General features: G+C 32.6%; 1 protein-coding gene across 13 annotated transcripts in view; it reads right to left on the bottom strand.

Annotated features, from left to right (window-relative positions):
* The window catches only part of LOC129002335 (longitudinals lacking protein, isoforms F/I/K/T-like), a 205,422-nt gene that overhangs the window by 159,880 nt on the left and 17,984 nt on the right, over window positions 1-27,558 (bottom strand). The window contains exon 4 of one of the 13 annotated variants that reach the window (XM_054430057.1): window positions 589-845. The exons of 10 other annotated variants lie outside the window; for them this stretch is intronic. In XM_054430057.1, coding sequence (XP_054286032.1) covers window positions 604-845 — 242 coding nt within the window. In that variant the 3' untranslated portion in view covers window positions 589-603. Of the gene's footprint in view, window positions 1-588; window positions 846-17,550; window positions 17,860-24,981; window positions 25,443-27,558 lie in introns of those variants that run through there. 2 more of the 13 variants (XM_054430055.1, XM_054430054.1) reach the window with 2 other exon arrangements.

Here is a 27,558-nt window from a genome sequence, read left to right as displayed (position 1 = left end):
ATGTTTTAAAGGTATGTGGTTTGAAGGTTGTTAGGGTACATGTTTTCACTTTCCAGATATTTTGTAGTGCACTTAATAAATTTTGACAAACTTCCTTTTCTTTGTCTTTAGTTCATTGTTTAAATTATAAAAATTATTTTTTTTATAAACCAAATAAAAATTACTTAGCAGACTTGTAGCTAACTTAAATGACTAGCATAAAACTGGTAAAACTAAAAATAAATTTCTTTTGTAAACCAAGTAAAACTTGCTAGCATATTTTGTAGCCAACTTAAATGACTATGCAGTATAAAATTAGTTGGTAAAGCTAATATTTAATTATTTTAAACTTAAATCAAGGTTTCTGGATGCAGTTGTAGTACATTATATGCATTACGAACTGATACCCTTAATAAGAGAACAAAATTAATTGACATTATTTAAATAACATTATAACACTTTTCTCAATACAGAATCATAGAGATCTGTTATTACTGTAAATAAAAGTCTTAAGACTAAAAAGTTACAAAAAAAGTTTTAAGCACACAAAATTAATATCACTCAATGTTAAGAAAAACAAACATAAATGCCAATGGGCCACCGCCCTAAAACTGAGCAACACGATTAGTGGAAGCTATTCTTATTCTGTAGAGCAGATGGTTGAATATGGATTCTATAGACATGAATGGATAGATTCTCTTTCCGTTTGGAAACATGGGGACAAAACGGGCACCGAAACTGAGGCGCCTTTCCACACTCGAATTTCTTGTGACGATAAAGCGACGCTCCTTGTATGTATGTTCGGAAACATCCGTCGCAGCGGTAGGGCCTTAGAGCATTCTTCCGTCGTCTTGCACCACTCGAGACTGAAAATAAAAAGAATATAACAAGGTAACTGTGTTTGGAACTTATCTAGAATTACATATAAAATCTTAAACATCCAGTCACGATGCAAAATCAAGAAAAATTCAAAGAGCAGAGCACCGATGACAATTCATCGGAAGCCAAGGTGAACAATCATTCCGCAGGCCGAGATGCGATAAAAACACGGAGTCAGGCAACTTATAACACTCATATTCTATTCAGGCAACACAATAAATAGTATTATATTGATAAAAAACACAAACTGCTAACCTACCCAATTAATCACTCGATTACTCCAGAATTAACATAGGTTACACACATATTAACACACATAGGTACAGAGAAATCTAAAATGTTGTAAATAATCATATGAAAGAAAGTAAGAATAAAATTTTTCAAGACACTTACCTCGTAATGATGATCATAGACGATTTGATGATTGTCACCAATATGATAGTGTAGACAACATGATATAATAAAAATAAGGAAAACAAAACTTGAAAACACAAAAATAGTGAATATTACAATAATTGGAAAAACACATTACACATAAGTTTAATTGGATCAATAGATGTTTCTGCAGAGTGTATGATTATAAACATTCCGTGATAAATAATCAAACCAGCAAAACGCTTGTCACCTGAGGTATCTTCCTCTTGTCTACATCCATTCACAGCACAAAAGACTTTAAAAAAATCTTTACCTATAATTGTCTGCGATAATAATGTAGGCTAATAGGCCTATTCTCAAGATCTGATCACACTGACAGTACCTATAGTTAAATATGCTAAGTTTGACATGGGAATACAATCTTTCCATTGGAGGAGCAAGCATCAATGGATTAGAACTGCTAAGATCATTTGATTTTGTTATTAGAATGTGACAATAAGTCTTTGTTTATTTGATAGACTTTTTCAGAGATGACGATATTTCATTTTGTATAAAAATGTGGCCAACTGTAGCTACATACAGCATGCTTACAACTGCTCTTTGAACAAGTTTTTGTACAACTGCTTGAACGTATTTTTGAACAAGCATGTTCAAAGCACGAGTGAAAGTCGGTCTATACATATTCTCGACCCTTTTAAGTGCTCGATAAATCTCACACTTCAAACCCCACCTAAACAAAATCATGGAAGTGTTTTACACAATTTTACACATGTTACACTTAAAGTGCAGCAAAAATTAAATGATAGAATTAATTTGCACAACGAAAATGTTATAGTTTTTTATTGTTTTTTTTTATATAAAATTAACAAAAACCATTACGAGCTCAATGACCAAAAACTTATTGTAAGTAGTAATATGGTGAAAGATCTATTAAAATAATTTGTTTACACTTCATATCTAATAATGTACTAAAACTAGAAGATATAAACATTATGTGGTGACGATTTCAGATAAATATTGTTGTTTTTCATGAAGTTACAAACAGAGAACGCACTTTCCCCAAAAATGCACGCCCTACCTCACCTTATTTATTGTTATTCACTATTGTTACTCATTCATTGTTATGTTACTTGCTATTTATTTAGAGTATAGTTTTTTAAACAATGCCTCATACTTTAATAAGACGTATTAATTAACGAAGTTATATTGTTTCATGTGAAGAAGCAATGTTCATGTTATTTTTAAATATAGGCCCTAGCCTATGTGTAGCTATAAAGTCACAACTAATGCAAACATTCACAAGTTGAGGTGAGTACTGTGGTACTGATTCCGGGTAGGCACTCTCTACCCTACTATACTGAGTGGCTGTGTAAGTTTTAAATATAGATCCCGCACAGGTTTATTACCTCAGGGCTTTATTGCTCTATGTTTCTTTTATGCTATTTTCATGTTCTGTAAACAGTTAAGGTTTATTAACATTTTGTTAGTTACCAATAGGAAAATATAAATACAGTAGGCCTAGATATAAGCCTATAACCAAAAAAGTTTGTCTCTCAGTGTTTTCTTTGTGCTTATCGGACGTATCCCAAAAGGGCCGCTTTCCCCAAATCTATATTAACTCTGATGTGGTTTAAACTAAACTATATTTTAACCCTTCGTCGGTGTCTTTGATTTTAAAACATAATCGGTGATAAACAGAGTTTTTTTTAGACTGTTGAAGAATCAGACAAACACTGTGTTTTGAGTACATAGGTATAATAATACAAAAATGTATTTAATCCATTTATAATCAATAAATTGTAAATAAAATCAATAAAAACTCTTACTTTGCATAGACTATTTAAAAAATAGCCTACATAGCAAAGATAAACAACACAATCGGTGACACATGGAGTTTTTTTCTGTTTGTTGAAACATTAGACAAACAGCATTTGAATACATATGTTAAGTTAATCCTAAAACGTATAAAAACAATGTATAATAAATAAAATTGTTAAATGAAATCTATAAAAACTCTCACTTTAAATATTTATTGAAAATATAGCCTACAGCAAACAAAAACAACACCATTGGTGTCTCACGGAGCCGGTCTCCATGCTATGCGACTGTTTGGGCTTCAACTGATAAATAGGGGTTTTGCGGGGGAGGTGTGAGATTTAAATAGGTAATTACTCTTACCGGTACTCCTAAAGTTACCCCGGCTGGCACATATTTCTACACGAATCGATAATCTACACCAATTTACCAGTCAACAGTTTTTAACAAATCCTTCTTGGTATCTGCAATTCGAATGTGGAATTTTGCCAAACTTCGCCACTTAAATAAAGACATTAGGCTATTCATTTCATTTCATATTTCTCTATGAAACCAAATGCGCCCGGAGGAAAACTCTGTGGGTTTCACCGACGAAGGGTTAGTTAATCTCAGATTTAAACCTCAGGCTAAATAATTACTTCCAATGCACCGATGACCGTGACAAGTGATTTAGTAAAAATAAATATCGGAATAACTTAAAATATAGCCTAGGCCTACTACTTAACTTAATATAGGGCCTACAGGGTATACTATTAACAAATATATTTGAGTGAAATATCGTAAGCAGGCCTAACAATAACTTAAAGTTTTTGGAGTAAATTATCGATACCTACAAAAAAAATATCGGAAGACAACTATCGATGGAAAAAACATCTGCTGCACTTTAGTTTAAACGTCCTACATTTACTTACATATAGGCCTACTGCAGTTTGGGGTTAGGTTTAGGCCTACGCTAGTTGAGAACAGTTTCATTTTATAATCAGCTGGTAGTTAAAAATAATGTAGCCTAGCCTATAATGTATAATAGTAAATGTAGGACTTGAGCTAAAGTGTAACCAAAACATCAACTATCGGCTTCCAAACATCGATATTTTTTATATAGGCTATCGACTATCGATACCCAACACTATATGAATCAAAATTGCTAATGTTGTCGGCCTATAGAACAAATAGAGACAAGATAGACCATTTGAAATGGGTTCGTGAGGAAACCCTAGTTCAACCTTATAAAAAGCAGCTAATAAGTTAACTCACAAATAAATTTAGTAATGAGGGTAAATTTTAAAAGACAATATTGTCATCCACCACTTGACAGTGGCAACTTCACATAGCCTAGCAAATTACAAGTCAAAAATAACTTAGGCTAGTTTTACTAGAGTAGGCTAAGTTAATAGGTTAATAACTTAGTCTACTTTAATCAGGTCACAATATCAGTGCCGGATTTACCACTAGGCCAATTAGGCCGCGGCCTAGGGCCGCAAGCAAAAGGGGGCCGCAGAGGATTGAAAAATTTTTTTTAGATAAGAATCTTTTTTTTAAATCATCAGTTTGCCGCGATTGCAGGTGACGATAATGATGTCTCCGTGATTGTGGACCGAGAGAGATGTTCACTATTTCGCCGCGGCCGCGGGTGAAAGTGAACACGTCCCCGTGATTGCGGCCCGCGGGATATGTTCAATATTTCACCACGGTTGCGGGTGTCGATGATACATGCATCTTCGGCCCACGGAAGATTTTCTCGATTTCGCAGCGGTCGCGAAGGTCGGTGATGTCCGTGATTGTGGCCCGTGGGAAAAGTTCACCATTTCGCCGCGGTCGTGAGTGTTGAAGAAGATGTTCCCGGCATTGCGGCCCGCAGGAGATGTTCTTGATTTCTCCGCGGCCGTGGGTGTCGATGATGATGTCCCCGTGATTGCGGCCCACGGAAGATGTTCTCGATTTCGCAGCGGTCGCAAAGGTCGATGATGTCCGTGATTGCGGCCCACGGGAAATTTTCCCGATTTTACTGGGGCTGGGGGTGTCAATGATGGTGTCCTCATTATCGCAGTCCACGGGAGATTATTTAACACGACTTTGCGGTTGATGGTGATGACGTCGCCGTGATTGCGGCATGCGCGAGGTGTTCACGATTTCACTGCTGTCGCGGGTGACGGTGATGATGTCCTCAAGGTTACAGCTCACGGGATGTGATGACGATTTCGCCGTGGTCGCGAGTATCAAGGATGATGCACCTTTGTAGCAGCCTGCGGGAAATGTTCATGATTTTGCCGCGGTAATGATTACCTATGATGGCTTTGTTATGATTAAGGAGGGATGCCCCAATTTCATCCACGATCACGGTTATCGATGATGTCCTGTTGATGCATTGGAAATATTCACGATTATTTCTGCGATCGCAAGGAATTTCCACCACAGGGGGAGGGCCGCCCAAGTAATTTGGCCTAGGGCCGCAAGTACCCTAAATCCGGCACTGGGTCACATTATGTTTCAGTATGATCAAGTGGTACAAGTCTGTTCCTAGTCTATTTTGTAAGTAAATCACCCCTAAATCATGATAAAATTAGCAGCAACAGAAATACAGAATGCCCACTAACCTTAAGTTTACTGCCCGAGGTGAAGATTTATTCTTGTACACAAACCACAGCAACACAATTTCACTAAACGCACTGTTTATCATAAGATCACAATTCACAACACATTACTGGACCTCCAGAAGACCTAATACGAGCAAATTTGCTTATTTGATCACAATTAACAACAAGCTTTAAGTTTGGAATACACTTTTGACACAAGACACAAGTAAAAAAGTGGCACATTTGTATTGATTTTATTGTAAAAATGCCGTCAAAACATAACCTAAATCAAAACAATTGCTTCTTTTTTTCCAACAGACTGACCAGTCCAAAGAAAAACCTGTAAAACCATTATGCTATTTTGTAGTACTCATGAAGCCATACTGTGAGGTTTCAACAATTATGCTTCAAATAATAATCGTTGCCAAAACTATTGTGGGTCAAAATCTTGTATTGATGTGACGTTCAAAACTTTAAATGGGCTGAAAACCTCACTGTAAGTGTTTATTGCTATGGGCTATACCCTTTTCAGTCTTGGGTAGGTTTGCAGCTGCCAAAGGTAAGTGTATCTTAATACCAATTGAATTGATTCTGATTACGAATTGGCAATCTGCCACAGCTGCTGGTATAAGGTTAAAGTTGTTTGGTTTTATTTTTACAAAAAGTGTGGTTATTGTAGGTGTGTCATGTTTGGTTGGATGGATATTTGCTTGATTCTCAAAATCTTTTTGTCCTTAATATAATATACTACTATTATTACTAATTGAGATGGCGACGCTACATAGATTCGTTTACCGAAGTAGCAAATGAGCGTGTAGAATGAAGTGAGATGCTGCTAGTTTCATGGTAGCAGCTACGCTACAATACAAGACTCTAGATGACTCTATAGCTTCGTTTTCGTTGACTATAAGAGCTGTTTCTTTAGCCAGGCATGGGAACACATCAGGGACATGGTTGCTGGGTAACGACGTTGACGTCTACAGGTAGCTGAGCTACCAGGGCTTGGACCCACAGCAGACGAGAAGTATATGCTCCTAGCGAGCAGGAGCTTCAGGAGACGTGGCGCTAGTCGCCACAGTCATATAGACACTAATAAGGTTTAAATTACCTGGCTACTGTCTCCGATCCTCGGTGTTTACCGAGGATCGGAGACAGTAGCCAGGTAATTTAAACCTTATTAGTGCTAATTTTAACGATCCAGTGGCCAACCATCATGAAAAAAGTCATATAGACTTGAACTTGGACTTGAAGCAGACCCATCTGCTTCTTAATTTTAATTGTTTTTTTTTTTTCAAAATATCAATTCCAAACAAGGATACTGCAATCATCACCCTTGTGAAGGCACTAAAGTAAATTTTATTCATTTATTCAACTTCCATAGGTTGGCATTTTGACTTATTGATTTTTATTTTCACTTTGCTAAGGTAACACTGAGTATAGGTACCTGGTACCTAAGTAGTACCAAAGAGTATGAGAAAGAAGGAGCACATTGCACATTGCAGGTCCTGGTGTTTTAGAATGGCTACTTCTTGTGTCAGCCACTTATATTCCATGATAAATAGCAACTGTATTGGTATTCTAAATACAATAACCTGAAGGATCAAACAGGCATCTTTTAAATTTGAGAGTAGCCCATATTGAAAGGGTCAGCCAATCTTTTTTCTCAAATGAACTGTATTTCAGAGTTTCATTGATTTTTTAACTCTGATCTTGTTATTATCTAAGGCCAACATTTCTTTTAGACAGCATCCTTAATTGATATAATATCAATGACAATTAAATGACATTTGAGTCCATAATTGATCCTACTCTGATCTTTTCAGAATTTATAGTTGGCACTAAAACCAACTCCCCTCTTGACCTTGGCTGAAAACCTTGGCTCTCTTGACCCAGACAATGAATATTGAATATTCAATATATATTGAATATATTTGAATGAATATTCAAATATTCAGTTCTGAACAGTAAACTTTGTATATTTTAAAGCTATAAACTTACCTTACACATTTCTTCCTGCTGTGGTTAAATTTCTTGTCGTGCGGTCTTGTCCTAAAATGAAATGGTTGTGGCTGACCTAGGTGAGGGTTTGATAGGGGAAATTTGTGTTGCACCTTTCGATGGTCAAGACTTTTTTTATATTTATTATCTTTAGTGTAAGATTCCACCTTTTTATTTTTATTTAGTACTAAATTTTTATTAATAAATTGGATTTTTTTATATAAAACATGGTAATGTTGAAGAGGAAAATCAGATTAGTTTAATATATTTATTGGATTTTAACAGCTGACGACACATTTATTTCATACTCAACCTAGAGGCCAAACTTAAATTGTAAAAATCTAACTGAATCTTTTTCATTTATAGTCAAATAAAATTTGGGACAAATCAAAATATTATCACTTAATTTGTTTATAGTTCAGAGGTACTTCACCCCAAGCTTCCCAATAAAAAGGAAAATCAGGAAAAATAAACTACACAACATAATTTTACTTATATTTTAATTAGAATTTTATTTATAAACATCAAAATATCATCAATGTGATTTACTAAATTTATACTCCAAATTTGTACATATTTGTGGGTTGGATTTAACCTTTTTAGTATAAATAAAATAAAAATTGCTAAGAATTACTTTTCTACATAGATTTTTTAAAATTGAAAATGTATCCCTAATTAATTGTACAAGTTATTTTTTAGTTATAAACCAAATATTTTTTTAATTGACAAGAACACGGAACAGTTAATAACTCAGGACAAAAATATTTTTGGAAGCAATAGTCAATTATTATACAAGAAAATTCATTGTATATAATTTTTATTGAGTGTATACTGTTTCACTATATTTTCATCAGATTAACCAAGTATACTACATAAAACAAAGATTATTCGTCTTAGATACTTTTTTTAATTTAAATGGTAACATAGTTCTAATAAAAATTAAATCAAATAACGACTATTATCAATAAACAATAACATTAAACCAACATTAATATATGTGTAATGTAAACAATAAAGTCAATAACTATTTAAAATCTATTTAAGCTATACCTTGCAACAATAAGTTAGTGATAAAAATACTGTGTTGTATATGTTACTTGTATATGATATAAATATTTGTAAAATATGTAACTGTAAATAATCCCATTGTTGTAAATGTAACAATAATCTGTAACAAATTCCTGAGCTTGAGGTAGATGGGTGGTTAAAACTAAAAGCAGCCATTACTTCATTAGAATTATTATTGTTTGTACTCTAAGGGGAGAGTAGTACCATTCTAGAAAGTACAGTAGAAGGATGGATTAAGTATACTCCCTCATCGATTATATTATTCTTATATCAGCTGAAGACAATTTTGGAGCATTTTTGGTCCAGTACAAAAAGGCAATTTTTTGTTTACTATTTATTTACCAATTTTTAAACTTAACTAAAAAAGCACCTACTCGCAAAGTATTGGCTTTATTATGGTAAATAATTAAATAAAGCACCTTCCTATAAAATATTGATCCAGGCTTCAGGTTTTCTCAACGATGGTCTTATGTGATTGTTGGGTTTTCTAATAGGATAAGAAGTATGATTGCAGTATCCTAAGCCAAAGGTAAATATTCAAATTAAGAGGATGCCTAGTTTCTAAATTGAAATCAGCTTTCTTACCTTATTGAGACTAACGCCCTATTTAAAATTATTTATTGTAAAAATGGTGTATACCGTGTGAATAAATAAATAAATAAAAGTTTTGTATTTATTATATCGTATTTAGATTTTTTTAACATTAATTAGTTTGCCACAAAATCTTTAGTACTGTTAATCATTTTAAGTATTTTTCACCGTGGCGATTGACGCCAAAAATTACCATCATAAATTCTAATGATATCGGCCGCAAAAGCCTATGCATGATTATATTTTAAGTAGGTTTCAAAGTTGCATGATTAAAATTAAAAATATGAGGTTTCAGGGGTTTAGTTACGACTTTGGTTTTTTAGAAAGGCGCAAATCCTATTCCTACAAACGATGTACCATTAACTATTGGTATTTGTTTACGGTCTGAATTTATGAGAAAGTAATGGCTACTTTGTGATATATAAAGAAATATCTATTGATTGTAACCTATTGCATTTTGTGATCAAATATATCCAGTCACTACATAACATTACAGGCAGCTTATAACATTATAATGATCCCTGTAAAATAAAACTACAAAATAACTTATAAAATATATTAATACGAGTAACAATAAAGTTAAGGTAAGTACATAAATAACCCCTTACAAACTGTAATATTTTTCACAAAATTATAAAATATTTTTGATACAGTTTATCACTTAGACAATGCTCAGTCTTGTGGCATAGATAAAATGTTTTAAAATAATCAATAAGTTAAAATTTTTAATTTATTTTGTTATGTATTAATTCATACAGTAATTTACAACCTTATAAAGCTTTTAATATTCATTTCATTAATTAAAAAGTCCATACCGGGATGTTGTATAAATGCAAATGCTTAAACCTACAAAAATATTGATGAACATTTCACTATTTATACCTGTAATATCTATAATTAGTAATATTATCACATGACTAATTTAACATAGGAAATAATAACGAGGATCGAGGATATCAACATAATTAAAAATCAATAAGTTTATACATAGAATCTGGTTCATAATTCTAATATCTCTATAAAGTATATTAATACTATAACTGATTCCGAAGATCGAAGCTAGGTAACAAAATAAAATAATCCGAGGAACTATAAAATTATGAAAATATATACAAATGCATGCTTTTATATAATTTACAACAACGATGTTATATTTCCATTCATATTTACACACAAACATACTTTATCTACAGTTTTGTTGGAAAATATAATAATTTAATTGAAGGTATCAAATACATTTGTTCTAAACTGTTCAATTTCCCTGAAGAATATAAAATTGCTTTAAAAAAACTAACAATTAAAATATGAATGGTTGTATACAAAACATAAAATTACCTGTTAGTAGGTACACAATAATTACCCAACTACTATTTTTATTTACAAGGTGTAACAATCTGTTTACACTTTCATATTTAATGTTAGAACGGAGGCAAAGTTTCCTGAAGTTCCTGAGAAAATGTCAAATTTGTACTTGGCGTAAGGTACATTGTAAATCCTGCGTAATTTAACATTCAAGTCACAATAACATCAAGTATGTTACATTGTCTTGTAAAACATTACAAAAATACAATTAGAATAACATTACAGAAAATACATCATTAACATTTATTATGTATTTGTACTCACTTGGTTAAAAGGGTTCTAAGTTCCACTGTACTGCTAGTAAAAATATTTTATAGATTATAAAAACTCTGTTGTTAATCAAAATTACAGATGCAGTAAATTTGGTTTGACCAATCAAGTTTTTTTTTTATTCTTTAATATTGAAAATTTTATTACAAATAGAAATAATACTGATAATGCTGTTATCTGGTCTATTAAATAAAAAGTAAAATACATTACTATATATTTTTTAGCTTTAGTTAGCCTATGATCAAATTGATAGAATGTGGTACGGACCATACTTAAAACAAATTACAGGAGGGACTCAAAAGAAAACACCTTACTTAATTAGAAATTGGATTTAAAAACAAAGTATTTATAGTTTCAACTGCAATGATTATACAACTTAATAATTTTAAACAAAATTGATAATTTTTTAAGTAATATTTGATATTTGTTTCTTGAACGAATATATATAGACTAAGAAATCATATATCACAGAATTTTTTTTTGCATATGGCACACATCACATTCTTCAACAATAGATTACAAAATCATTTTATTTTGAATTTTGCAAACTCACTTACGCTTTTGATGAATTAGCAGTTTCTTCTCGTTGGATGAATTTAATAGATTGTAATTTTTTTCAGAAATGTTTCAAAAAACTTGGAAAATATTTGCGAAATGATTTGCTGGATATATTCTACTACAACACTTTAACTATAACTTAGGTAGTAATATATTTTTTATGGAAACCATTTAAATAACACTCTTTTATTGATAATTAAAATTTGGTATAGTGACCTCTTGGTGTTCAATTTTGCCAAGTTTCATATTTTGTCTAAATAAAATGTAACCGTGACTATTTAACGTTATTAATTTATTGAAATTGAATAGTACCATTTTAAGAGTGATAGATTTGTCAACAACAACAAACAGATTATGATTCTACAATGCTACTCTAATTTATTAAATGTTTCATCCAATTGAAATTTGTACTATTTTTATATGTCTTGAATTTTTTTTGCAATATATTAGCTTCAAAGGTTAGGTTAAGTTTTTCTAATCAAAATAAGTAAGGAAAAATTTAAAAGTATGTTTCCATTACTCTAATTTCTTGGAAGATTTGTTTTGTGAACATTAACTTGGTTTTTTTTTCATCCAAGAATCCATAAATATTCAGATGAATTTAAGATCAGGCAAACTATGAATACAAATCTTTTGTGTCATTTACACCAATTCAGTCCTATATTATAATTTCATGATAGCTGCATTTTTTGTTAAATTATACAATTTACTATTTCCACTATAATCAACAAATAATATTCTATCTTGACACCTAACCTAACCTCAAAGGCCAGCAAGACAGGTTTGGACCAGACAGGTAGGCATAAATGGAGGGAACTAACACTAAAATGGAGGGAAATGGCAACATTGAATCTTACCTTGTTTGTACTTTGCTGAACACATTTCAATTCACAAGTTTTCTCTACAGTGAAATTTCTTCAAGTGCGACATGAGGCTACTCCGTTGAGTGTAGCGTCTCGGACATTCTGGACACTTGAACTGCGGCTCCTTGCCACATTCCAGCTTCAAGTGTCGGTTCAAAGCGCTTTTACAGCTGTAGTGTTTGTTGCAATTAGGACAGAAAGCTCGACGGGAAGGATCGATAGGCATCGGGTAACTTCGCATGCGGTTGTACTCTTGGAAGCGGAGTAGATTCCCCATCATCACTCGCTTCTCCATGAAGGATATGAGGTTTTGGTCAAAGTAGAAGGGGAACTCTCGGTTGCGGTTGAGGGTTTGGAATAGCAACTCTCTGTGAAATAGTCTTGCTGGAGGTCCGACAGTTGTTGTAGTCACAGCTCCTGAAACAGACGTGGATTAGACCCGCAACCATGTGTGCGTTTGCGGTTCAATTATTTGATTGGACTGATGGTGTATTTGTAGTCTAAATCTATTATGGATGTACTCATATGACTTAAAAACATTACAACAAATAAAATATTAGTTTAATTTATTAAATACGCTGTATAAATATTTTATATTTGTTTGTGCACCCTACGCATTTTTTGACATTTCATGTAAGGGGGTGGTCCAAACTGTAGTATTCCTACTATCTAACGACATTTCGTTATAGAACATTGCTGATGATGTAACCCGCGCACAGAAATCAATTCAGCATACAAATAAATAAGATTCATAATCAGTTGTACTATGGCCTAAACATTCTGTTCTGTACAGTATGGTATTCTTTGTATGCATAAAATATTTGAAACTTACGAGCAAAAATTATTTATTTATCAACAACAATGCTAATAATATATTAAAATACTGGCTCAACCCATTTAACAAAATTCCTAGTAAAAGTTTTAAAGAGTCCATAGTGTGATTCTTCTTTCTTCTTTAACTTTATAAGTCAGCTGTAGTTAATTCAGTTTGTTATAAACTTAAATTCTATGCAATCACAAGTATTGAAAGTATGTATCGATTGTTTTAATCGGTAGTAGTTTATTTTTGCATTCTTGTCAATAGTTTGACATATCCATATAGTACAGTGTACACTAACACAATCATAATAGACAAAATAATTGACTCACTTACTAATCAGCTACTTGTTTGTATAGGCAAAATTGAAAACGAGTTGGAAGTAGTTTTGAGATTTAATCTTTGTAAACTATTTTTGTATCGTAACTTAGTTTTCCTAAGTTGTGGTGTAATATGAAGAAAAATCATCAGACGGGGAAAAAGTGTCTTTTGTTGCCTCTTGCATTTTCGGACCGAGGCGACCTCGGTCATACATTTCAAAATAGTGATGAAATATACTATTAATAAATAATCATTGAAAGATTAATAACCTATTAGAAATTAATTCATAGATTTACTGTATGCATCTCAATATTTAACAAATGGGCCAATTAAAAATTATAAAGTTTACTCTATCAAAAACTCCTGCGCCCAAACATTTTTATTTAGAAATTTTTCTGAAAACTTTTACCCAAATTAAAAAAAGACTATATATTTTAAACAGGTTTTTTATATTATAATTAAGACTAGAAATTGATTTGTTTGTACTTTGAGATTTAAGTTGAGTTTGTCATGGATGTAGTTTGTACTGCATTCAGAAAACTCCACAGTCTCTGAAGAGGATACATAGAGACGTGACATAAATCATACACTTTATTCCAATTTGAACAACTTACATTCTAATTTCTATTTATTGGTTAAAGGGAAATTCTCTACAAAAAATAAATCAAACCATTAAGAAAATATAAGAAAATTTATTCATAAAATATTTTTTACATTATTGTGAGGCACTACTTTCTTATCTTCCAACGGATTCGTGTGTCGTATCCGGATGTGCCGGTTTAGGTTGAAATTGTGTGAACATCGGAACCCACAAATATGGCAGGAGAATCGAGGTTCGATCTGGCACTCGTATTTAAGATGTCTTCTGAGTTTACTTTCGCTCATGTAACTCTTGTTGCATGTCTGACAAGGATACATCTTGGATATAAACTGCATCGGATATCCTGCAACAAAGATGACATACAAAACCCACATAATAGTATGGACCTAGATAGGATGGCAGTAATGTATTTGTATACACTTTCTAACCAGATATAAATATGAGAATTATTTTTTAAAGCAAACAGTTATAAAAGGTTCAAGCTGTGTTCTAAAAAAATATGCTGTTCAGTAGGCAATAGCTTATAAATTTATCTAGTGCTAATAATGTACAACAAACGTCAAATAACATAAAAAAATTCAATCTATTGACATGAATTTTGTAATCAAGGGTTTTATTGTAATAATATATTACGTTACTATTCCTGAAAATAGGTGTTTACCAGACAAGTGTGGCCAGTCCCGTGTGAGTCCGATTAACACATTTTGGACGAGTGACGTATGTTTTTTACGCCATACTAGTAAATCTGTAAAAATCCTCATATATTACCACCGACTACAGGACTAACAATCACTAGTCATAACCTCTAAGAGAGGTTATGTTTTTTTTATTACTACTCATTGCCAAATACAGTATACTCAGCTTTTTGGTGTCCGGTAAAAACTCATTACAGTACAGTAGTACGTAATGAAACCCCATTTGATTAAGCTGGCGGAAACAGCTGTTTTCTGGACTAAATCCTTGCGAGGGAAGTTCGTCAAAATAGTGTAGTGTGGCCTAAAATTATTTTTTGAATGTACGTAGTGTTAAAATGAGTTGCGATGAATGCGTATATAAAACGGGAAGTTTTATGGAGGAAAATTGGGTTTTCTCTCAAAAAGTTGTAAATTTAAAATTCCCATGTTATTCTTATGGATATACTTTGATCAAACCTGGCGAATTTATTTATTTTATATTAATTTATTAATAGTTTACTCAAAATCACACTTTATTAGATTCCTTGTAGCAGCAAACCTAGGTACTCGTTAAACCTAATGTCATTTAAATGGATTTAATTGAAAATCAATTCAGACAAATGGAAATTCGCTTGGTTGGCAGGTTTGCTACGGTGGGGGTGTTTATATATCTTTTGGGTAAACATATAAAAACATGTTTTTAAGTTTGATATATAAAATATTTTATTTAAAACTATACATAACATTTAAAAAAACAATATTAGATTTGTTGTAATTTTCCTTCCTCTAACAGCCGAGCGGTGTGTCTCAAACGGACATGTTTGTTGAGATTGAAGTTGTGACAACTTCGGTATGGACAGTAAGGGCAAGCAAACTTCGGCTCGGTTTGACATTCGTACTTCAAATGTCGATTCAACTTCGCTTGAGATCGGTAAGTTTTGGGACAGTTTGGACAAGCAAATATTGAAATTTGCTGGTGAGGAGTAAACAGCAGGTGAATATCTGGAAAAAACGAGAAAACATAATCTTGGCGCCTTACATTACAAAAAGTAAATCAAAATCATCCTTTTTATGAATAAAAGTTTTTCCTCCTTCCATAATATTCTGTTTATTTTGCTGAAAAGTGATGCTCATTACTATTTAATTATATATAAAAATTTAAAAAGCATGTTTAATGAACGATGTCAAGATAGCAATGATGGGAAAGGCTGAGCTTGAATTAGAATTGGAAAGATAAAATACTATAATTTAAAGAAAATATATTTTCTTCAGGGTTTTGATTGATTGGTCGAAGAAGTTAATAAAACAATCAAGATTACTTAGAAAGTATGAACAAACTATTTGCCCCATAAGCCTCATTTTGCAAATAACATATTTTGCGGTAAACATATTTCGTAAGGTGTTTTGTTTCAATAAAACAAAAAAACTACAATTTTTTTATTTTTAACACCCCTACCCACCAAACTTGATGCTCAAAATGGTGTAACTGTTTACCCTTCGTTATGAAGACTTTACTGAATAATTTGGAATTAAAAGTTGGTTCTCACTTTGGATGTTAAGGTGTCTAATAGCTCGTACTGTTACCTGGAAGAATTGGAACCCATGGCTTGGAAATTACTGAACAGAAAATTTTCTGCAAGAGATTTCTGCCCAACACTGTTAATCAGCTAACATCAGTTTGCCAATAAGTTTCTGTTTGCCACCAAAGGAAATATTCTAGTTGGACTGTAAAATTATGTTTAACTTTTACACATATTAAATAAAAATAAATAATGTCATATAGATGGCATAATGTATAATGCATTCTTATCAGCTAGAATTTTAAACTTATATCTTTACAGACAGGCTTAAGGAATATCACATTAAGATAAAAAAAAATATGTTATGGAATTTGGTAGTAATAAATTTCTGTTTGCGAAGTTGTGATACAATTTTGCATTGCAACTGCATATTTTTAGAGATAATTTTAATGTCTAAATGTCCCTAAATTAGGATTTGATAAGATCATAAAATAAATAACCAAACAGTGTGACGTAGCTTAAAAATAAAACGTGACACTATGTAGAATTGATTTAGAGTTGGAAAACATTGAAGTGAATCCTACAAGTTATTAATTTAGAGATGTGACAGTTGACTTTTTCAAAAAAATCATCCATACAATAATGAAGTAAAACCTGCAAAATATCGGGATAAAACTTATTTTGGAAAAATAAAACTAATAATTTCAAAAAATGCTTTAATGCTTGAAAATAAATACAGAATAAATTAGATAAAACACAGTTTATACAAATTCAGCATTCTTACTAAGATTTAGGTAACTTCCTAATCAGAGAATAAACCTAATGTTTCCTTAACTTAAAGAGTTTGTACTAAAGGCAGAGGTAGGTACATAATTTAACACTAACAATCAAAAACAAAATTATACATTCTTCCATTATTGTGATTCCAACAATCATATTGAGTTAACAGCTGTAAATTCCATAAACATTCATTAAAACTGTTTCATAAAAACATTCATTTGTATATAACCATTAATATTGTTCAAGACAGGAACATGTATACTATAATAAATGTGTTTAAGACAAAAGAGTTTGTATCAGACATACAAACCAATTTACCATACTGTATCATGATTAGATACTGAAACTACTAACATGATAACTTGATAACTATACTAAAATAGCAGAGTACAACTTGTTTATATTTGAGAGACTGTAACATTCATAAAACTATTTCATAACCAACAATATTGGATGTAAATGTTTGATTGTTGCAAAAAGTTAACAGATTACTTGTTTAAAACACTGGTACAGTATTACTTTCCCTGGTAATACTGATTTTTAAGGGTAGAGGCTTAATGCATGACTTTTGACGTGATAATCGAGTTTTTCCCTTCTAAAGAAGCTTTTTTCGCACAGATGACAGTGGAACTGGGGCGCTTTCCCACACTCATACCTCATATGACGACCAAGGTTACCTTTCCGATTGTAAACTTTGGAACATTGCGGGCACTGAAAAATTGCGGGGGAAGGGGGCTTTTCTACGACGGGGACTGGTGGCGGAGCCCTTGTGTACGGATACTGTAGACACTTGAGGTATCGACTGTGGGTCAGATCTGAAACAGGAGACGAGTGTAGTTCGGAAGTCGGCACAAAAATTGGTTTAAAATATTCTATTTGTAAAATCTTTTAGGTTGTAGTTTGATAACAATTAAAATTGCGTTTTACCAAACAGCACAACAAACTTGAGGGATTTTTTTAGAGATGAATTTTCACTTGAACTTTTGAAGCGATCAAAGAGGTAAATACGTTGATCGGTTATTTGTTCATCCAATTGTTAGTCTGTTGATTGTTGTTTTGTTGAAAAACATACATGCAGTATTTGACATTGAGGTTAAATTTCATTTATGTGTGCAACTTTATAATATTTGTTAAGTTTCTACTTGTAAGTGTACCTATATATATATATTTTTTTTTTTAATAGAGTTCATCTCTATTTATTTTTCTCTTTTACTTTTGAAGCAATCAGCCAGTTTTAATCCGTTGATCTGTTATTTGTTAATAGATTTATTTTAGACAACAATGTAGACATCCCTTCCTTCACCTGTATATATGGACCAGCTGTCACCAGTACTTTTACTGACAAAATATAGTTAAATGATGATAAGGTTGGTGTTTTGGACAGAAATGTGTAATTAACATTAGGGCATTCCATCATTGGTGCAACTTAATTTTGTTTTATTCGAATACTGGCATCCATGGGGATGGGATGTCTTTACTCATTTTAGTCAAATGGAAAAAAACATGGACCTCAGACGAATTTTTTTTACTTCGACCTTTAAAACAATCTACAGTAAGAGGTTTATCGGTGAGAGTATGTTGACAACTTTACTGTTTAATTTAATTTCTATAATTCTTTTAAAAGTAAACATTTAAAAATCTAGATAAGAAGTTAGTAAAACGAACATTGTAGTTTATCATGCTTTAAAGATAATTTTTATCATTTATATTAAGATTGAAAGTAAATTTTAAGCAACTTTCATCTAAAACAATGTTAAACACACAGTCTAAAACAGATGTCTAAAACAGTTCATCTCCATCGTAAAAACCCAAAATGTTGTATATTATCATTTAGTGTTAGTAAACAACAAAATTTGTTTTCATCCCATTGTAAAGCACCTCTGTAGTTGACTTAATCCTGATACAAAAATCTGGTTAAAAATAGCCTCAAGTGTCACACATTTTTACAACAATAAAAATACACTTGAGAACATTTATGTATCGTATGGTTTTATACTAATGATTATTTTTTTTTGGGGCTGTGCGTGGAACACATCTTTACTGATATATTATAAGAGACGGCACAGGACACGGACCCACAACATCAGTGCATTAGTTTCACAGAAAAACTGGAGATATATTACTGCTTAAAAACAATTTGGTCAAATAATTGGAAAGAACCTCTAAAATTTACCAGTTTCCAAAGGCGAGTTAATCATATAAACCCGTTAAATACAAGTTAGTATTCCAACTTCATTCACTCACAAATTAAAATCTTTTGAAAAAAACCCTCATACGCTGGTAATGATTTTCTAAAATTTGTCCCTGAATTCAAAAAAAGCATCTAATAAATCTAGCATTATATTCTTTTGATGAGCTTTCCACCTTCCATACATAGAAACAGTATTTTTATTTTAAGTATTCTGACACTATTCACTGTACCACCAATGTACATGATTTACGAATAAAGATGCTTAGTTGTGCTTAAGGATGTTTATCTAACAAAATATTAAGTTGTAAAGCTATGTGTAACTGATTAACTTAAAATTTGGTAGGTCAATTTCATTATTAAATTGATTTATATGTTTAGTAAACATTAAAAAAACAATTTTCCGTAACTGCAATTTGTTAACAGTCTGAAAGGTGGTTAGTTTCAATCATTTTATTTATCAACAATTAATTCTCAGCTTGAATAGTGGTATCTATACTTATTTAATACGCAAGCAAGTTTTTTGTGACAATTACTCCTCCGAAACTACTGAACCGATTGACATGTTTTTGGTGTCATTGGAAAGAGCGTTACGTGAAGTTGTGCAGGAAACTTTCTTTTTAGGGAAATAATTAGAGAGTGAGGCCCTGGGGCACTTTAAAGTTTCGTATTCCTCCATAAGGCAGGGTGCACACTGGAGAAACGCGTTTCAGGAAACTGGTTTCATCAAATTGGTTTCAAGGAAACCATTTCTTTAACAAATGCACACAGAAGAAACTGGATTTCATCAGTTTTGTGATATGAATTCGGATGATGATTATAGTGGTGGCTAAAGAAAACGAAAAGAAGGAAGTATTGGAATCACCCGTTGATTAGGGATGGTCAACACAGTACTTACATTGTAGCTCGTTAATTATGCAGTGATCCTGTCATTTTTTTAATTTTCAGAATGCCAATGCCTCTTTTTTAACGTTTAGTGGAATTACTTAGCCCACTAATAACAAAGAAGGACACCAACCGGAGGTTAGCTCCGAGTGCTGAGGCAAAATAACAATACACTGAGGTAAGTCAATAAAACTAATAGAAACGTGAAACTGAAGCCTATACGAAATCTGTTTTTTGGATTTCATGTCAACTAGTTTCAAGAAACAATGAAATTAAAGTTTCATGCAACACAGTGTGCACTGCCCTGTGTTAAACTAATCCATGTGTTGCGAGCAACTAAAGTTTCTCGTTTCATGAAATCGGTTTCCTGAAACGGATTTCTCCAGTGTGCACCCTGCCTAAGATTAACATGGGAAAAAAGCATTGTTATGAAACTCCAGCTGTTGTCAGAAATTAAAAGTCAGAAGAAGAAGAACTTATGTTAATTGTAAACAGTACTTTTTAATTGAAAGTTTCGTGAGCGAAGCCACGACTGGTATGCTAGTATAGCTAATGCTATACAAAACTGTTTTTACTTCAATAAAACTTCATATTACTCCAGAATGTAGTGGTGTTAGTTTAACTTAGTAACGTCTCAATATTTCTTGGTTTCAAAATAAGGTGGAATCTTATAAAGAAAATAAAGACTCTTTGGTATTAAAAATGAATAAATTCAAGAATTTTGACTCTTTTTAAATGTACTTAAAAAATAGAATATTAAATTAAGAATTCAATTGCAAGATGCCAATACAGATTCTACTAATAAAACAAATCAAATTTTTAGCTACAACTTTTATAATTTTTTATTAAACCTAACGGGTTCAAATCAAACACTACTCAAACCTCAAAACCCCTTCACCCTATTAAAGAGAATGTGGAAAATTCTACAAAACTACTTAAGTAAATAAATAAATAAGAAAACTGATAGGTAAATTGTTTGTCTACTTCACTCCCTTTTTTATTTGTAAAGGTCACATATGTTCAGCAATTTATTGTGGAAATTGTCTGAATTAGTAGAATTTATTTCAGAAATCAGGTAAACTTCACAAAATCCTCTTTTTATTTAAGTGTAGTGCAACATAGAAAATGTTAACAGTTAACACAAAATAGCATAATTTGTATGAAATATCTTTAAAAGCACCCAAGGTGTATGAAGTAAATTAGGTGGGCCAGACTAAAGCTGGGTTTTCCTAGGCGCGGAAGCGGAGAGCGGAGTGAGGAACGCGGAGAGCGGACTCCACTTGTCTTAGGTAATTTAATGTTACTGTTTTCCTAGAAGCGGAGCGGAACACCATGTTAATCTCTTTTCCGCTCTCCGCGTTCCTCTCTCCGCTTCAGCGCCTAGGATAACCCAGCTTAAGTGATGACATCATTGCATAATGCATACCTAGCAGCAGCACTGGTTGTGTACACCAATATGTGCTAGGGAGGGCTCAAGCCCTACGTAAACCACATTTTTTTAAGATTTTGCAGTAAAATAAAAAAGGCAAAGAAAATTTAGGTACAAAATGTGTTAATTCAACCATCTTGTACCTAAATTTTAAAAGCTACCTCGGACACTCCCATTTAATGGGGAAGGGGGGGGGCGACAATTTTGTACGGCCTCCCTTATGAAAGTTAGATGGAGCAGCAGCCAACCGAACGTGTGATGGGTTGAAAATCAAAAGAAAAGCAACTTCTGAAATAATATAGACACCAATGACTCAACATGTATTACGAGGCAAGGCGACCGCCACGGGGTGGTATGCAGGAACGTCATAACTTATTTTGCTCTCCCTCCATACATTTTACACATCAAGCTTTAGGAATCTATAATTCACGGTTTGTCTCTCACACCTTAGTCACAGTTCATTAGAGGACCTGTGGCTGTGGCCCAGTAATACATTTTTTTGAGAATTTTACAGTATTGATGTTTTTAGTTTTTTCATTTTTGTATTATTTGTGATCATGTATTAAACGGAAAAAGTTACTGGTTTCAATTGAAAAGTTGTGTAAAACCTTGAATAGGGTTCACAAAGGAATAACTATTATGATAACCAACACATTTATTACTATGGTGTTTTATTGCTTTTTGTGCTGGCCAACATTTTTTTTTTATCTGACTTTGCTGCAGTCAGTTGATTGACACTTGAATGTACATAAGTCATTGTCTGAGGCTCAAGTCTTTTTTCTCTAGGAGTGAAGACACAAAACTAAAGGAACCGTAGGACTATACATTTCCTTGTACTGCCATTAAAAAAGTAATTATGCATCATGATTCTTTATGAAGGAAAGGTTCTCAAGCACACAGAAAGATTTTATTTACTAAGCTTATATGGGACTTGCAGCTTAACCGAATCACATAGCTTAAATCCATCAGTGAGGGATTTAGGCCTGGGTCCCTAAAGTTTGTACAAACAACGAAGGCGGTTGGGGATGGAATCGACCAGCGGTTTCTATTCATTTGCTGTCGGTCCCATTCCCATCGTCTTCTTTATTTGAACTAACAATAGGATAGTATTACATTCTAACCACTAGACCCCAAAGTCGCAATTTGTGAATGAGCCTTTCTAAAAAGGAAAGATTGATGTACAAAAGCCTGATTATGTATTACAAAAATAAGAAAACTTGTTGAAGTTGTATAGTAATAATTTAAGCAAGCTTTTTCCTGTGGACTTAAGTGGCGTGGAAATAAAATGCAGGGTTTTGGACATAGCAAGATAGGAAAGTTAAAATCTTTTAACAGTGGTTTAGATCATTACGAGAGCTGTGTATGAATTAAGATCTCCTACAAACTCCCATCACGGTCAAACAAGCTAGTTCTAATCTAAGACCAATGCTGTGTTCTTTACTTTTTTCACTCACTACTATTCTATACCGGTTTCTACCCTTATACAACAATGAGTCTCGCCATGGTAGCTGAACTCGATGTAAAAAATGTACGCAGCCGCCAAGTAGATGTTACATTACAGTATATGATTATAATTCCATGGAAAGAAGTGTCAGCCCCTATTGAAATCAGTTGCAAGTTGTGAGATGTGTGAAAGGTTGTTACAATGTAGATGTGCTTCAAGTGGCTTCGGAATTGCAGACGACTGTACCAATTTGACCACAAGGTCTCTGGCGGGTAATCATCAATCTGAATCAAGACAGTAATTATAATTCCGAGAACCTTTCTAATTGATTGGCATGATTAAGACTAAAACAGTTACTGTCGTCTCCTATCTGTTCAGCAAACTGTTTAGTCATAGCAAGATCCGCAAGAAAATATCAAAACATCAAGCAGTAACCAACATTATTCAACGATAGAATTGAAATTGACCTGGTGTCATTAAATTGTCACTCTGCAATTGTTGAAGCTCATCACAAAACTTTGTCTGCCTTTTACTCAAATTTCCTATATCTAACCAATTTTCTTTACCCATGTCAGTCAAATAGCGATAGATTTCAGTGGATAACGACTTTTAGACCAAAAAAATCTAAGTACAGAACATGATTTGTACTTGGCGTGAGCGAATATTTTATTTACTTCACACTGTTATCGGTTAATATGACTAGACTAATCTTCGCTTAGTAGGTGAAGTAAAGAACACAGCACTGGTCTCAGCTTCGAGCTTTGGACAAGCTCGCTTGTTTGAGACCTTAATTTCAGTAAAGCCTTGTATTGTTTAAGTAATTTAAATAGATAAATTAAACTGTTTAGGTATTAATTAGTTGGTGTTGAAATGTTATTTAATCATAGCAATTTATTTAGCAAACTTAAAAATATAAATGTATGATATAAAACCACCATGAAAATGTACTGTACAATCCCTAAGAAGAACAGGGAATGGGACAATTTTTGTTGAATGGAACATATCGGTTGTCGGGCCAGCAGATATGGGTGTTTTAATGTATGGACAATCAACAATAACTTGTTTTGGCGGGAAATAAAAGTCCAAAATTTCTGAATATATGTATATTTTATAGGATGCTTATATTCACAATCTAACAATACTAGTTAAAATAAATACCGTTCAGGAAAATTGTTTCATAAAAAATATTAAATACGGTATACATAGTTTAAACAAGCATCTAAGTGCATTGATTTTAAAGAAAAAAATAAAGTGACTAGTAACTCTTGAATAGTTCACTTTTAGTGGCTCAAATAAATAGTAGTGCGCTTGTAATACAATAGGCCTACTGTTATTTAGGCTTTATCATGCAATATTTGTTCAATAAAAGAATGAAAAAGTTATATTGGCATGTTTGTTTTTTTTATCTTGGCCTTAGGTAAATTATTTACAAATAAAGAGTTTTTTACGCTAATTAAATCACTCAATATTGTGGAAACTGGTATTCAAAGTGATGTTTACCATTTCCAAACTATACATTCTTCGTATTTTCTATTATTGCTATTTAAATCCTTATAGGAGTCTGCAGTTAGTATTAAAATACTGTACGGTTGCAATTAGTATTAAAATACTGTACGATTGCAGTTAGTATTAAAATACTGTACGATAGTTTATGTAAACAATTGAAGTGAACCCCTGGACAAAGGTAAAATGACATTAAGGCTGATTTCTGGAATGTTAAAATAGGTGCATTCATTTTACAATAATTTTTTTAAGCTCAAGAAATATTCTATTATCGGGGCATTTGAAAATGTTATGATACTCATAGGCAGCTTGACTATTTTTGTCAGAATGCAATGTGCAGCTGTTTTAGCACAAACGGAGCAAGTAGTTGGAAGAGGCAAAAGGTTAGATCATTTTAATTGAAATAACTAACAATATTTAACAAAAAGTAGAAAAGTGCCTACCTTAAGCGATTCTAATTTTTAATGCACTATATCATTAATTAAAACCTATTAGAAGCAAACAATAGCTTGGATTGATGTACCCCATGATAAAAACTGGCGGGTAAAATCTATAGACCAAAACCAATTTCCCTATGAATTTGCACTTTCAAAAGTCAATGCCGGCAGCGGTGAACTGTTTTCCCATGTCGCTGAACCATTGACAGATTCCGGACTACAGGCTGAACTATCACCATTGAGTTCTGCCTTGTGTCTACTATGAATGTGCACTTTTAAATTTCCCTTCTGGTGGCACTTTTTGGGACAAAATGGACAAGCGAACTTGGGCTCTTTCCCACACTCTAGACGTAGGTGGAGACTTAAACTCGTCCTAGACTTGTATGATTTTCCACAATTGGTGCACTTGAAGTTGTCTTCATGTTTTCGTTCTCGTTGCGGAGCGGCATTGCTTCTGTAGTATCGGGCCACTTCCAACAATGAGAGGCCGGAGTAGAAGGGCAGCTCGTCGCCTGCAACATTGGCCTCGGTTACGTCTCGCCTCGGAGAGTCTCATCATGCGGCATGCTCCACACTACAACACACAATGCGCAAGCTCCCACAATCGCTAGGTCGATACTGTGTCAACTATACGGGAAATCTTATCTTATTTGTGATGGTGTTTCTTCCGAGTTATCAATAAATAGCAAAAATAGTGTATTGTCAGCTTAGAGGTAACCTATACATTTCATATAACTAGTTTTTGGTGCCAAGAGTAGGTATCTTTGGGCTGTACAGTATATTTTTGACATGAAAAAGTACATTAGTCAACATAGACACAGAAACATGATAACTTCAACATAGACAAATCAGCTGTCTCATTAGCGTCTTGGTAAATCAGCTGTTTTTTCAATGTAAGTGTATCTTGTTTCCATTTCTTTCATGTGTTCACACCAATGAACTTTTTCATGTTTAAAACTGAGAAGGTGAATGTTCTAGAATATCACTAATTTGGTCCCAAAACCAGTATTTTACAAAAAGGATTGCCATAAGCACATATTTACACCGTTTCCAATGCATTTGTGCTTTAGCTAGCAGCGATGATGCATATTTATAGTTTTTTACACACGTGTTGAAATCAACATGACTTAATGAATTTTTTCTGGTAAGAAAACTATTAAAACTGGATATAATTCTAATTTGTTGGATTTGGTTCATCTTGTTCATTAAAAACCATACATATCAACTCAAAAGTTATTAACCCAAAATTTATAAAAAATATAATTTAATGGACGTGTGTATAAAATCATCAACATACTATAAAATTGAGTGATGCGCTTTAGAGCTGGTTTTTTTTTATACTGGTGACTTGTATATCGAATATTTGTCTGACTAATATTTGCGGTATGTAAAAAGTAATATTTATGTGTATGTAGCTTTCAGTTTTTTCTTAACTATATAATAGGCATGGCCATAAAAGCAAGTATTAACAAGAAGAATGTTTTACTTATAGAATTCTCGCCTATGTACATTAAATACCCCTGAACTGTAGTTTCGCATTTAATCAAAACTCAAACTATAATATTATAATTATATACATTCATACTAACAAAAACTCAAATGTATTCTGGTACTTGAAATCAGCACTTTCTCTCACCGTCGCTATCATTGATGTGATATCTTACCAACCTATGAACATGACTGACTGTAACCTTTTCAAATCCCAAATATTCCTCAGATTTGTGTTATTAATCTTATACTGTTATAAATAACTTCAAAACAAAAGATTTTGCAGTAGCCATTGCTCTGCCTCATTTGCTACTATGTTTACAACATCTCATGGCTAGGTTCTCAAGTTTCTGAACTAGAAAAAAATTAACTATATAAATTCTTGATTTATTGAAGTTTATTAAAATATATTTATTAACGAATTTGATAAGATTTTTCAATGCATCAGATAAATTTATCATAGCCTTACATAGTGCAAGGGAAAGCAAAATACTGTCATCAAAATGACAAAATCTGTCCCTATCGTTTTCCATTTTGTGAATTTGTTATCTATTTTTTACACCTAAAAGTGGTCGGAGAAGAGCTAGTTTTAAATCTAGCAATACTTCGGAATAAATTGATACTTGGATAATAAAATCTAAAACTAGGATAGAAAAGATTCAAGAGATAATTTTGAAACATTGAGTAAGCTAATCTACTGAAAAGTGATAAAATGTTAGACCTACCACAGTATGTTGATAGTCCTCAGTTCCAGTCTTCTTCACCTTGTATTATTTGTTTGTAGTTTCTATTCACTCTGATTTTCAGTTCAAGTTAAACAAGCAGGTGACATTTTTAGTACTTCAAGTTCTCTTACATTTAATGTGTTTTCATCATAGATTTCATACATGTTTGCTTCAATTTTTTTCTTTTTTTTAATTATAAAACGTTTGAATCCTTTGCTCAAAATAAATAAAACCAAGACTGTTATTTGTAGCCTACAGCTTAACTTATTTTTTAAAAGAGAGCATTTTTCTATTTTATTCTACCACATATTTCTTGCTCTAGAAAAAGAGTATACAAAAATTATAACGCAACACTTTAAATTAAAGAAAAAAGAATTTTCAGCAATATGAAAAAGGTGAATATTTATCTGAAACT

Source organism: Macrosteles quadrilineatus, unplaced genomic scaffold (assembly GCF_028750875.1).
Source record: "Macrosteles quadrilineatus isolate MER2022 unplaced genomic scaffold, UCM_ALF_1.0 Scaffold_9__3_contigs__length_116548681, whole genome shotgun sequence".
Classification (NCBI taxonomy): domain Eukaryota; kingdom Metazoa; phylum Arthropoda; class Insecta; order Hemiptera; family Cicadellidae; genus Macrosteles; species Macrosteles quadrilineatus.
Note: the sequence above shows the minus strand (reverse complement) of the source record. Positions and strands in the feature narration are given on the sequence as shown.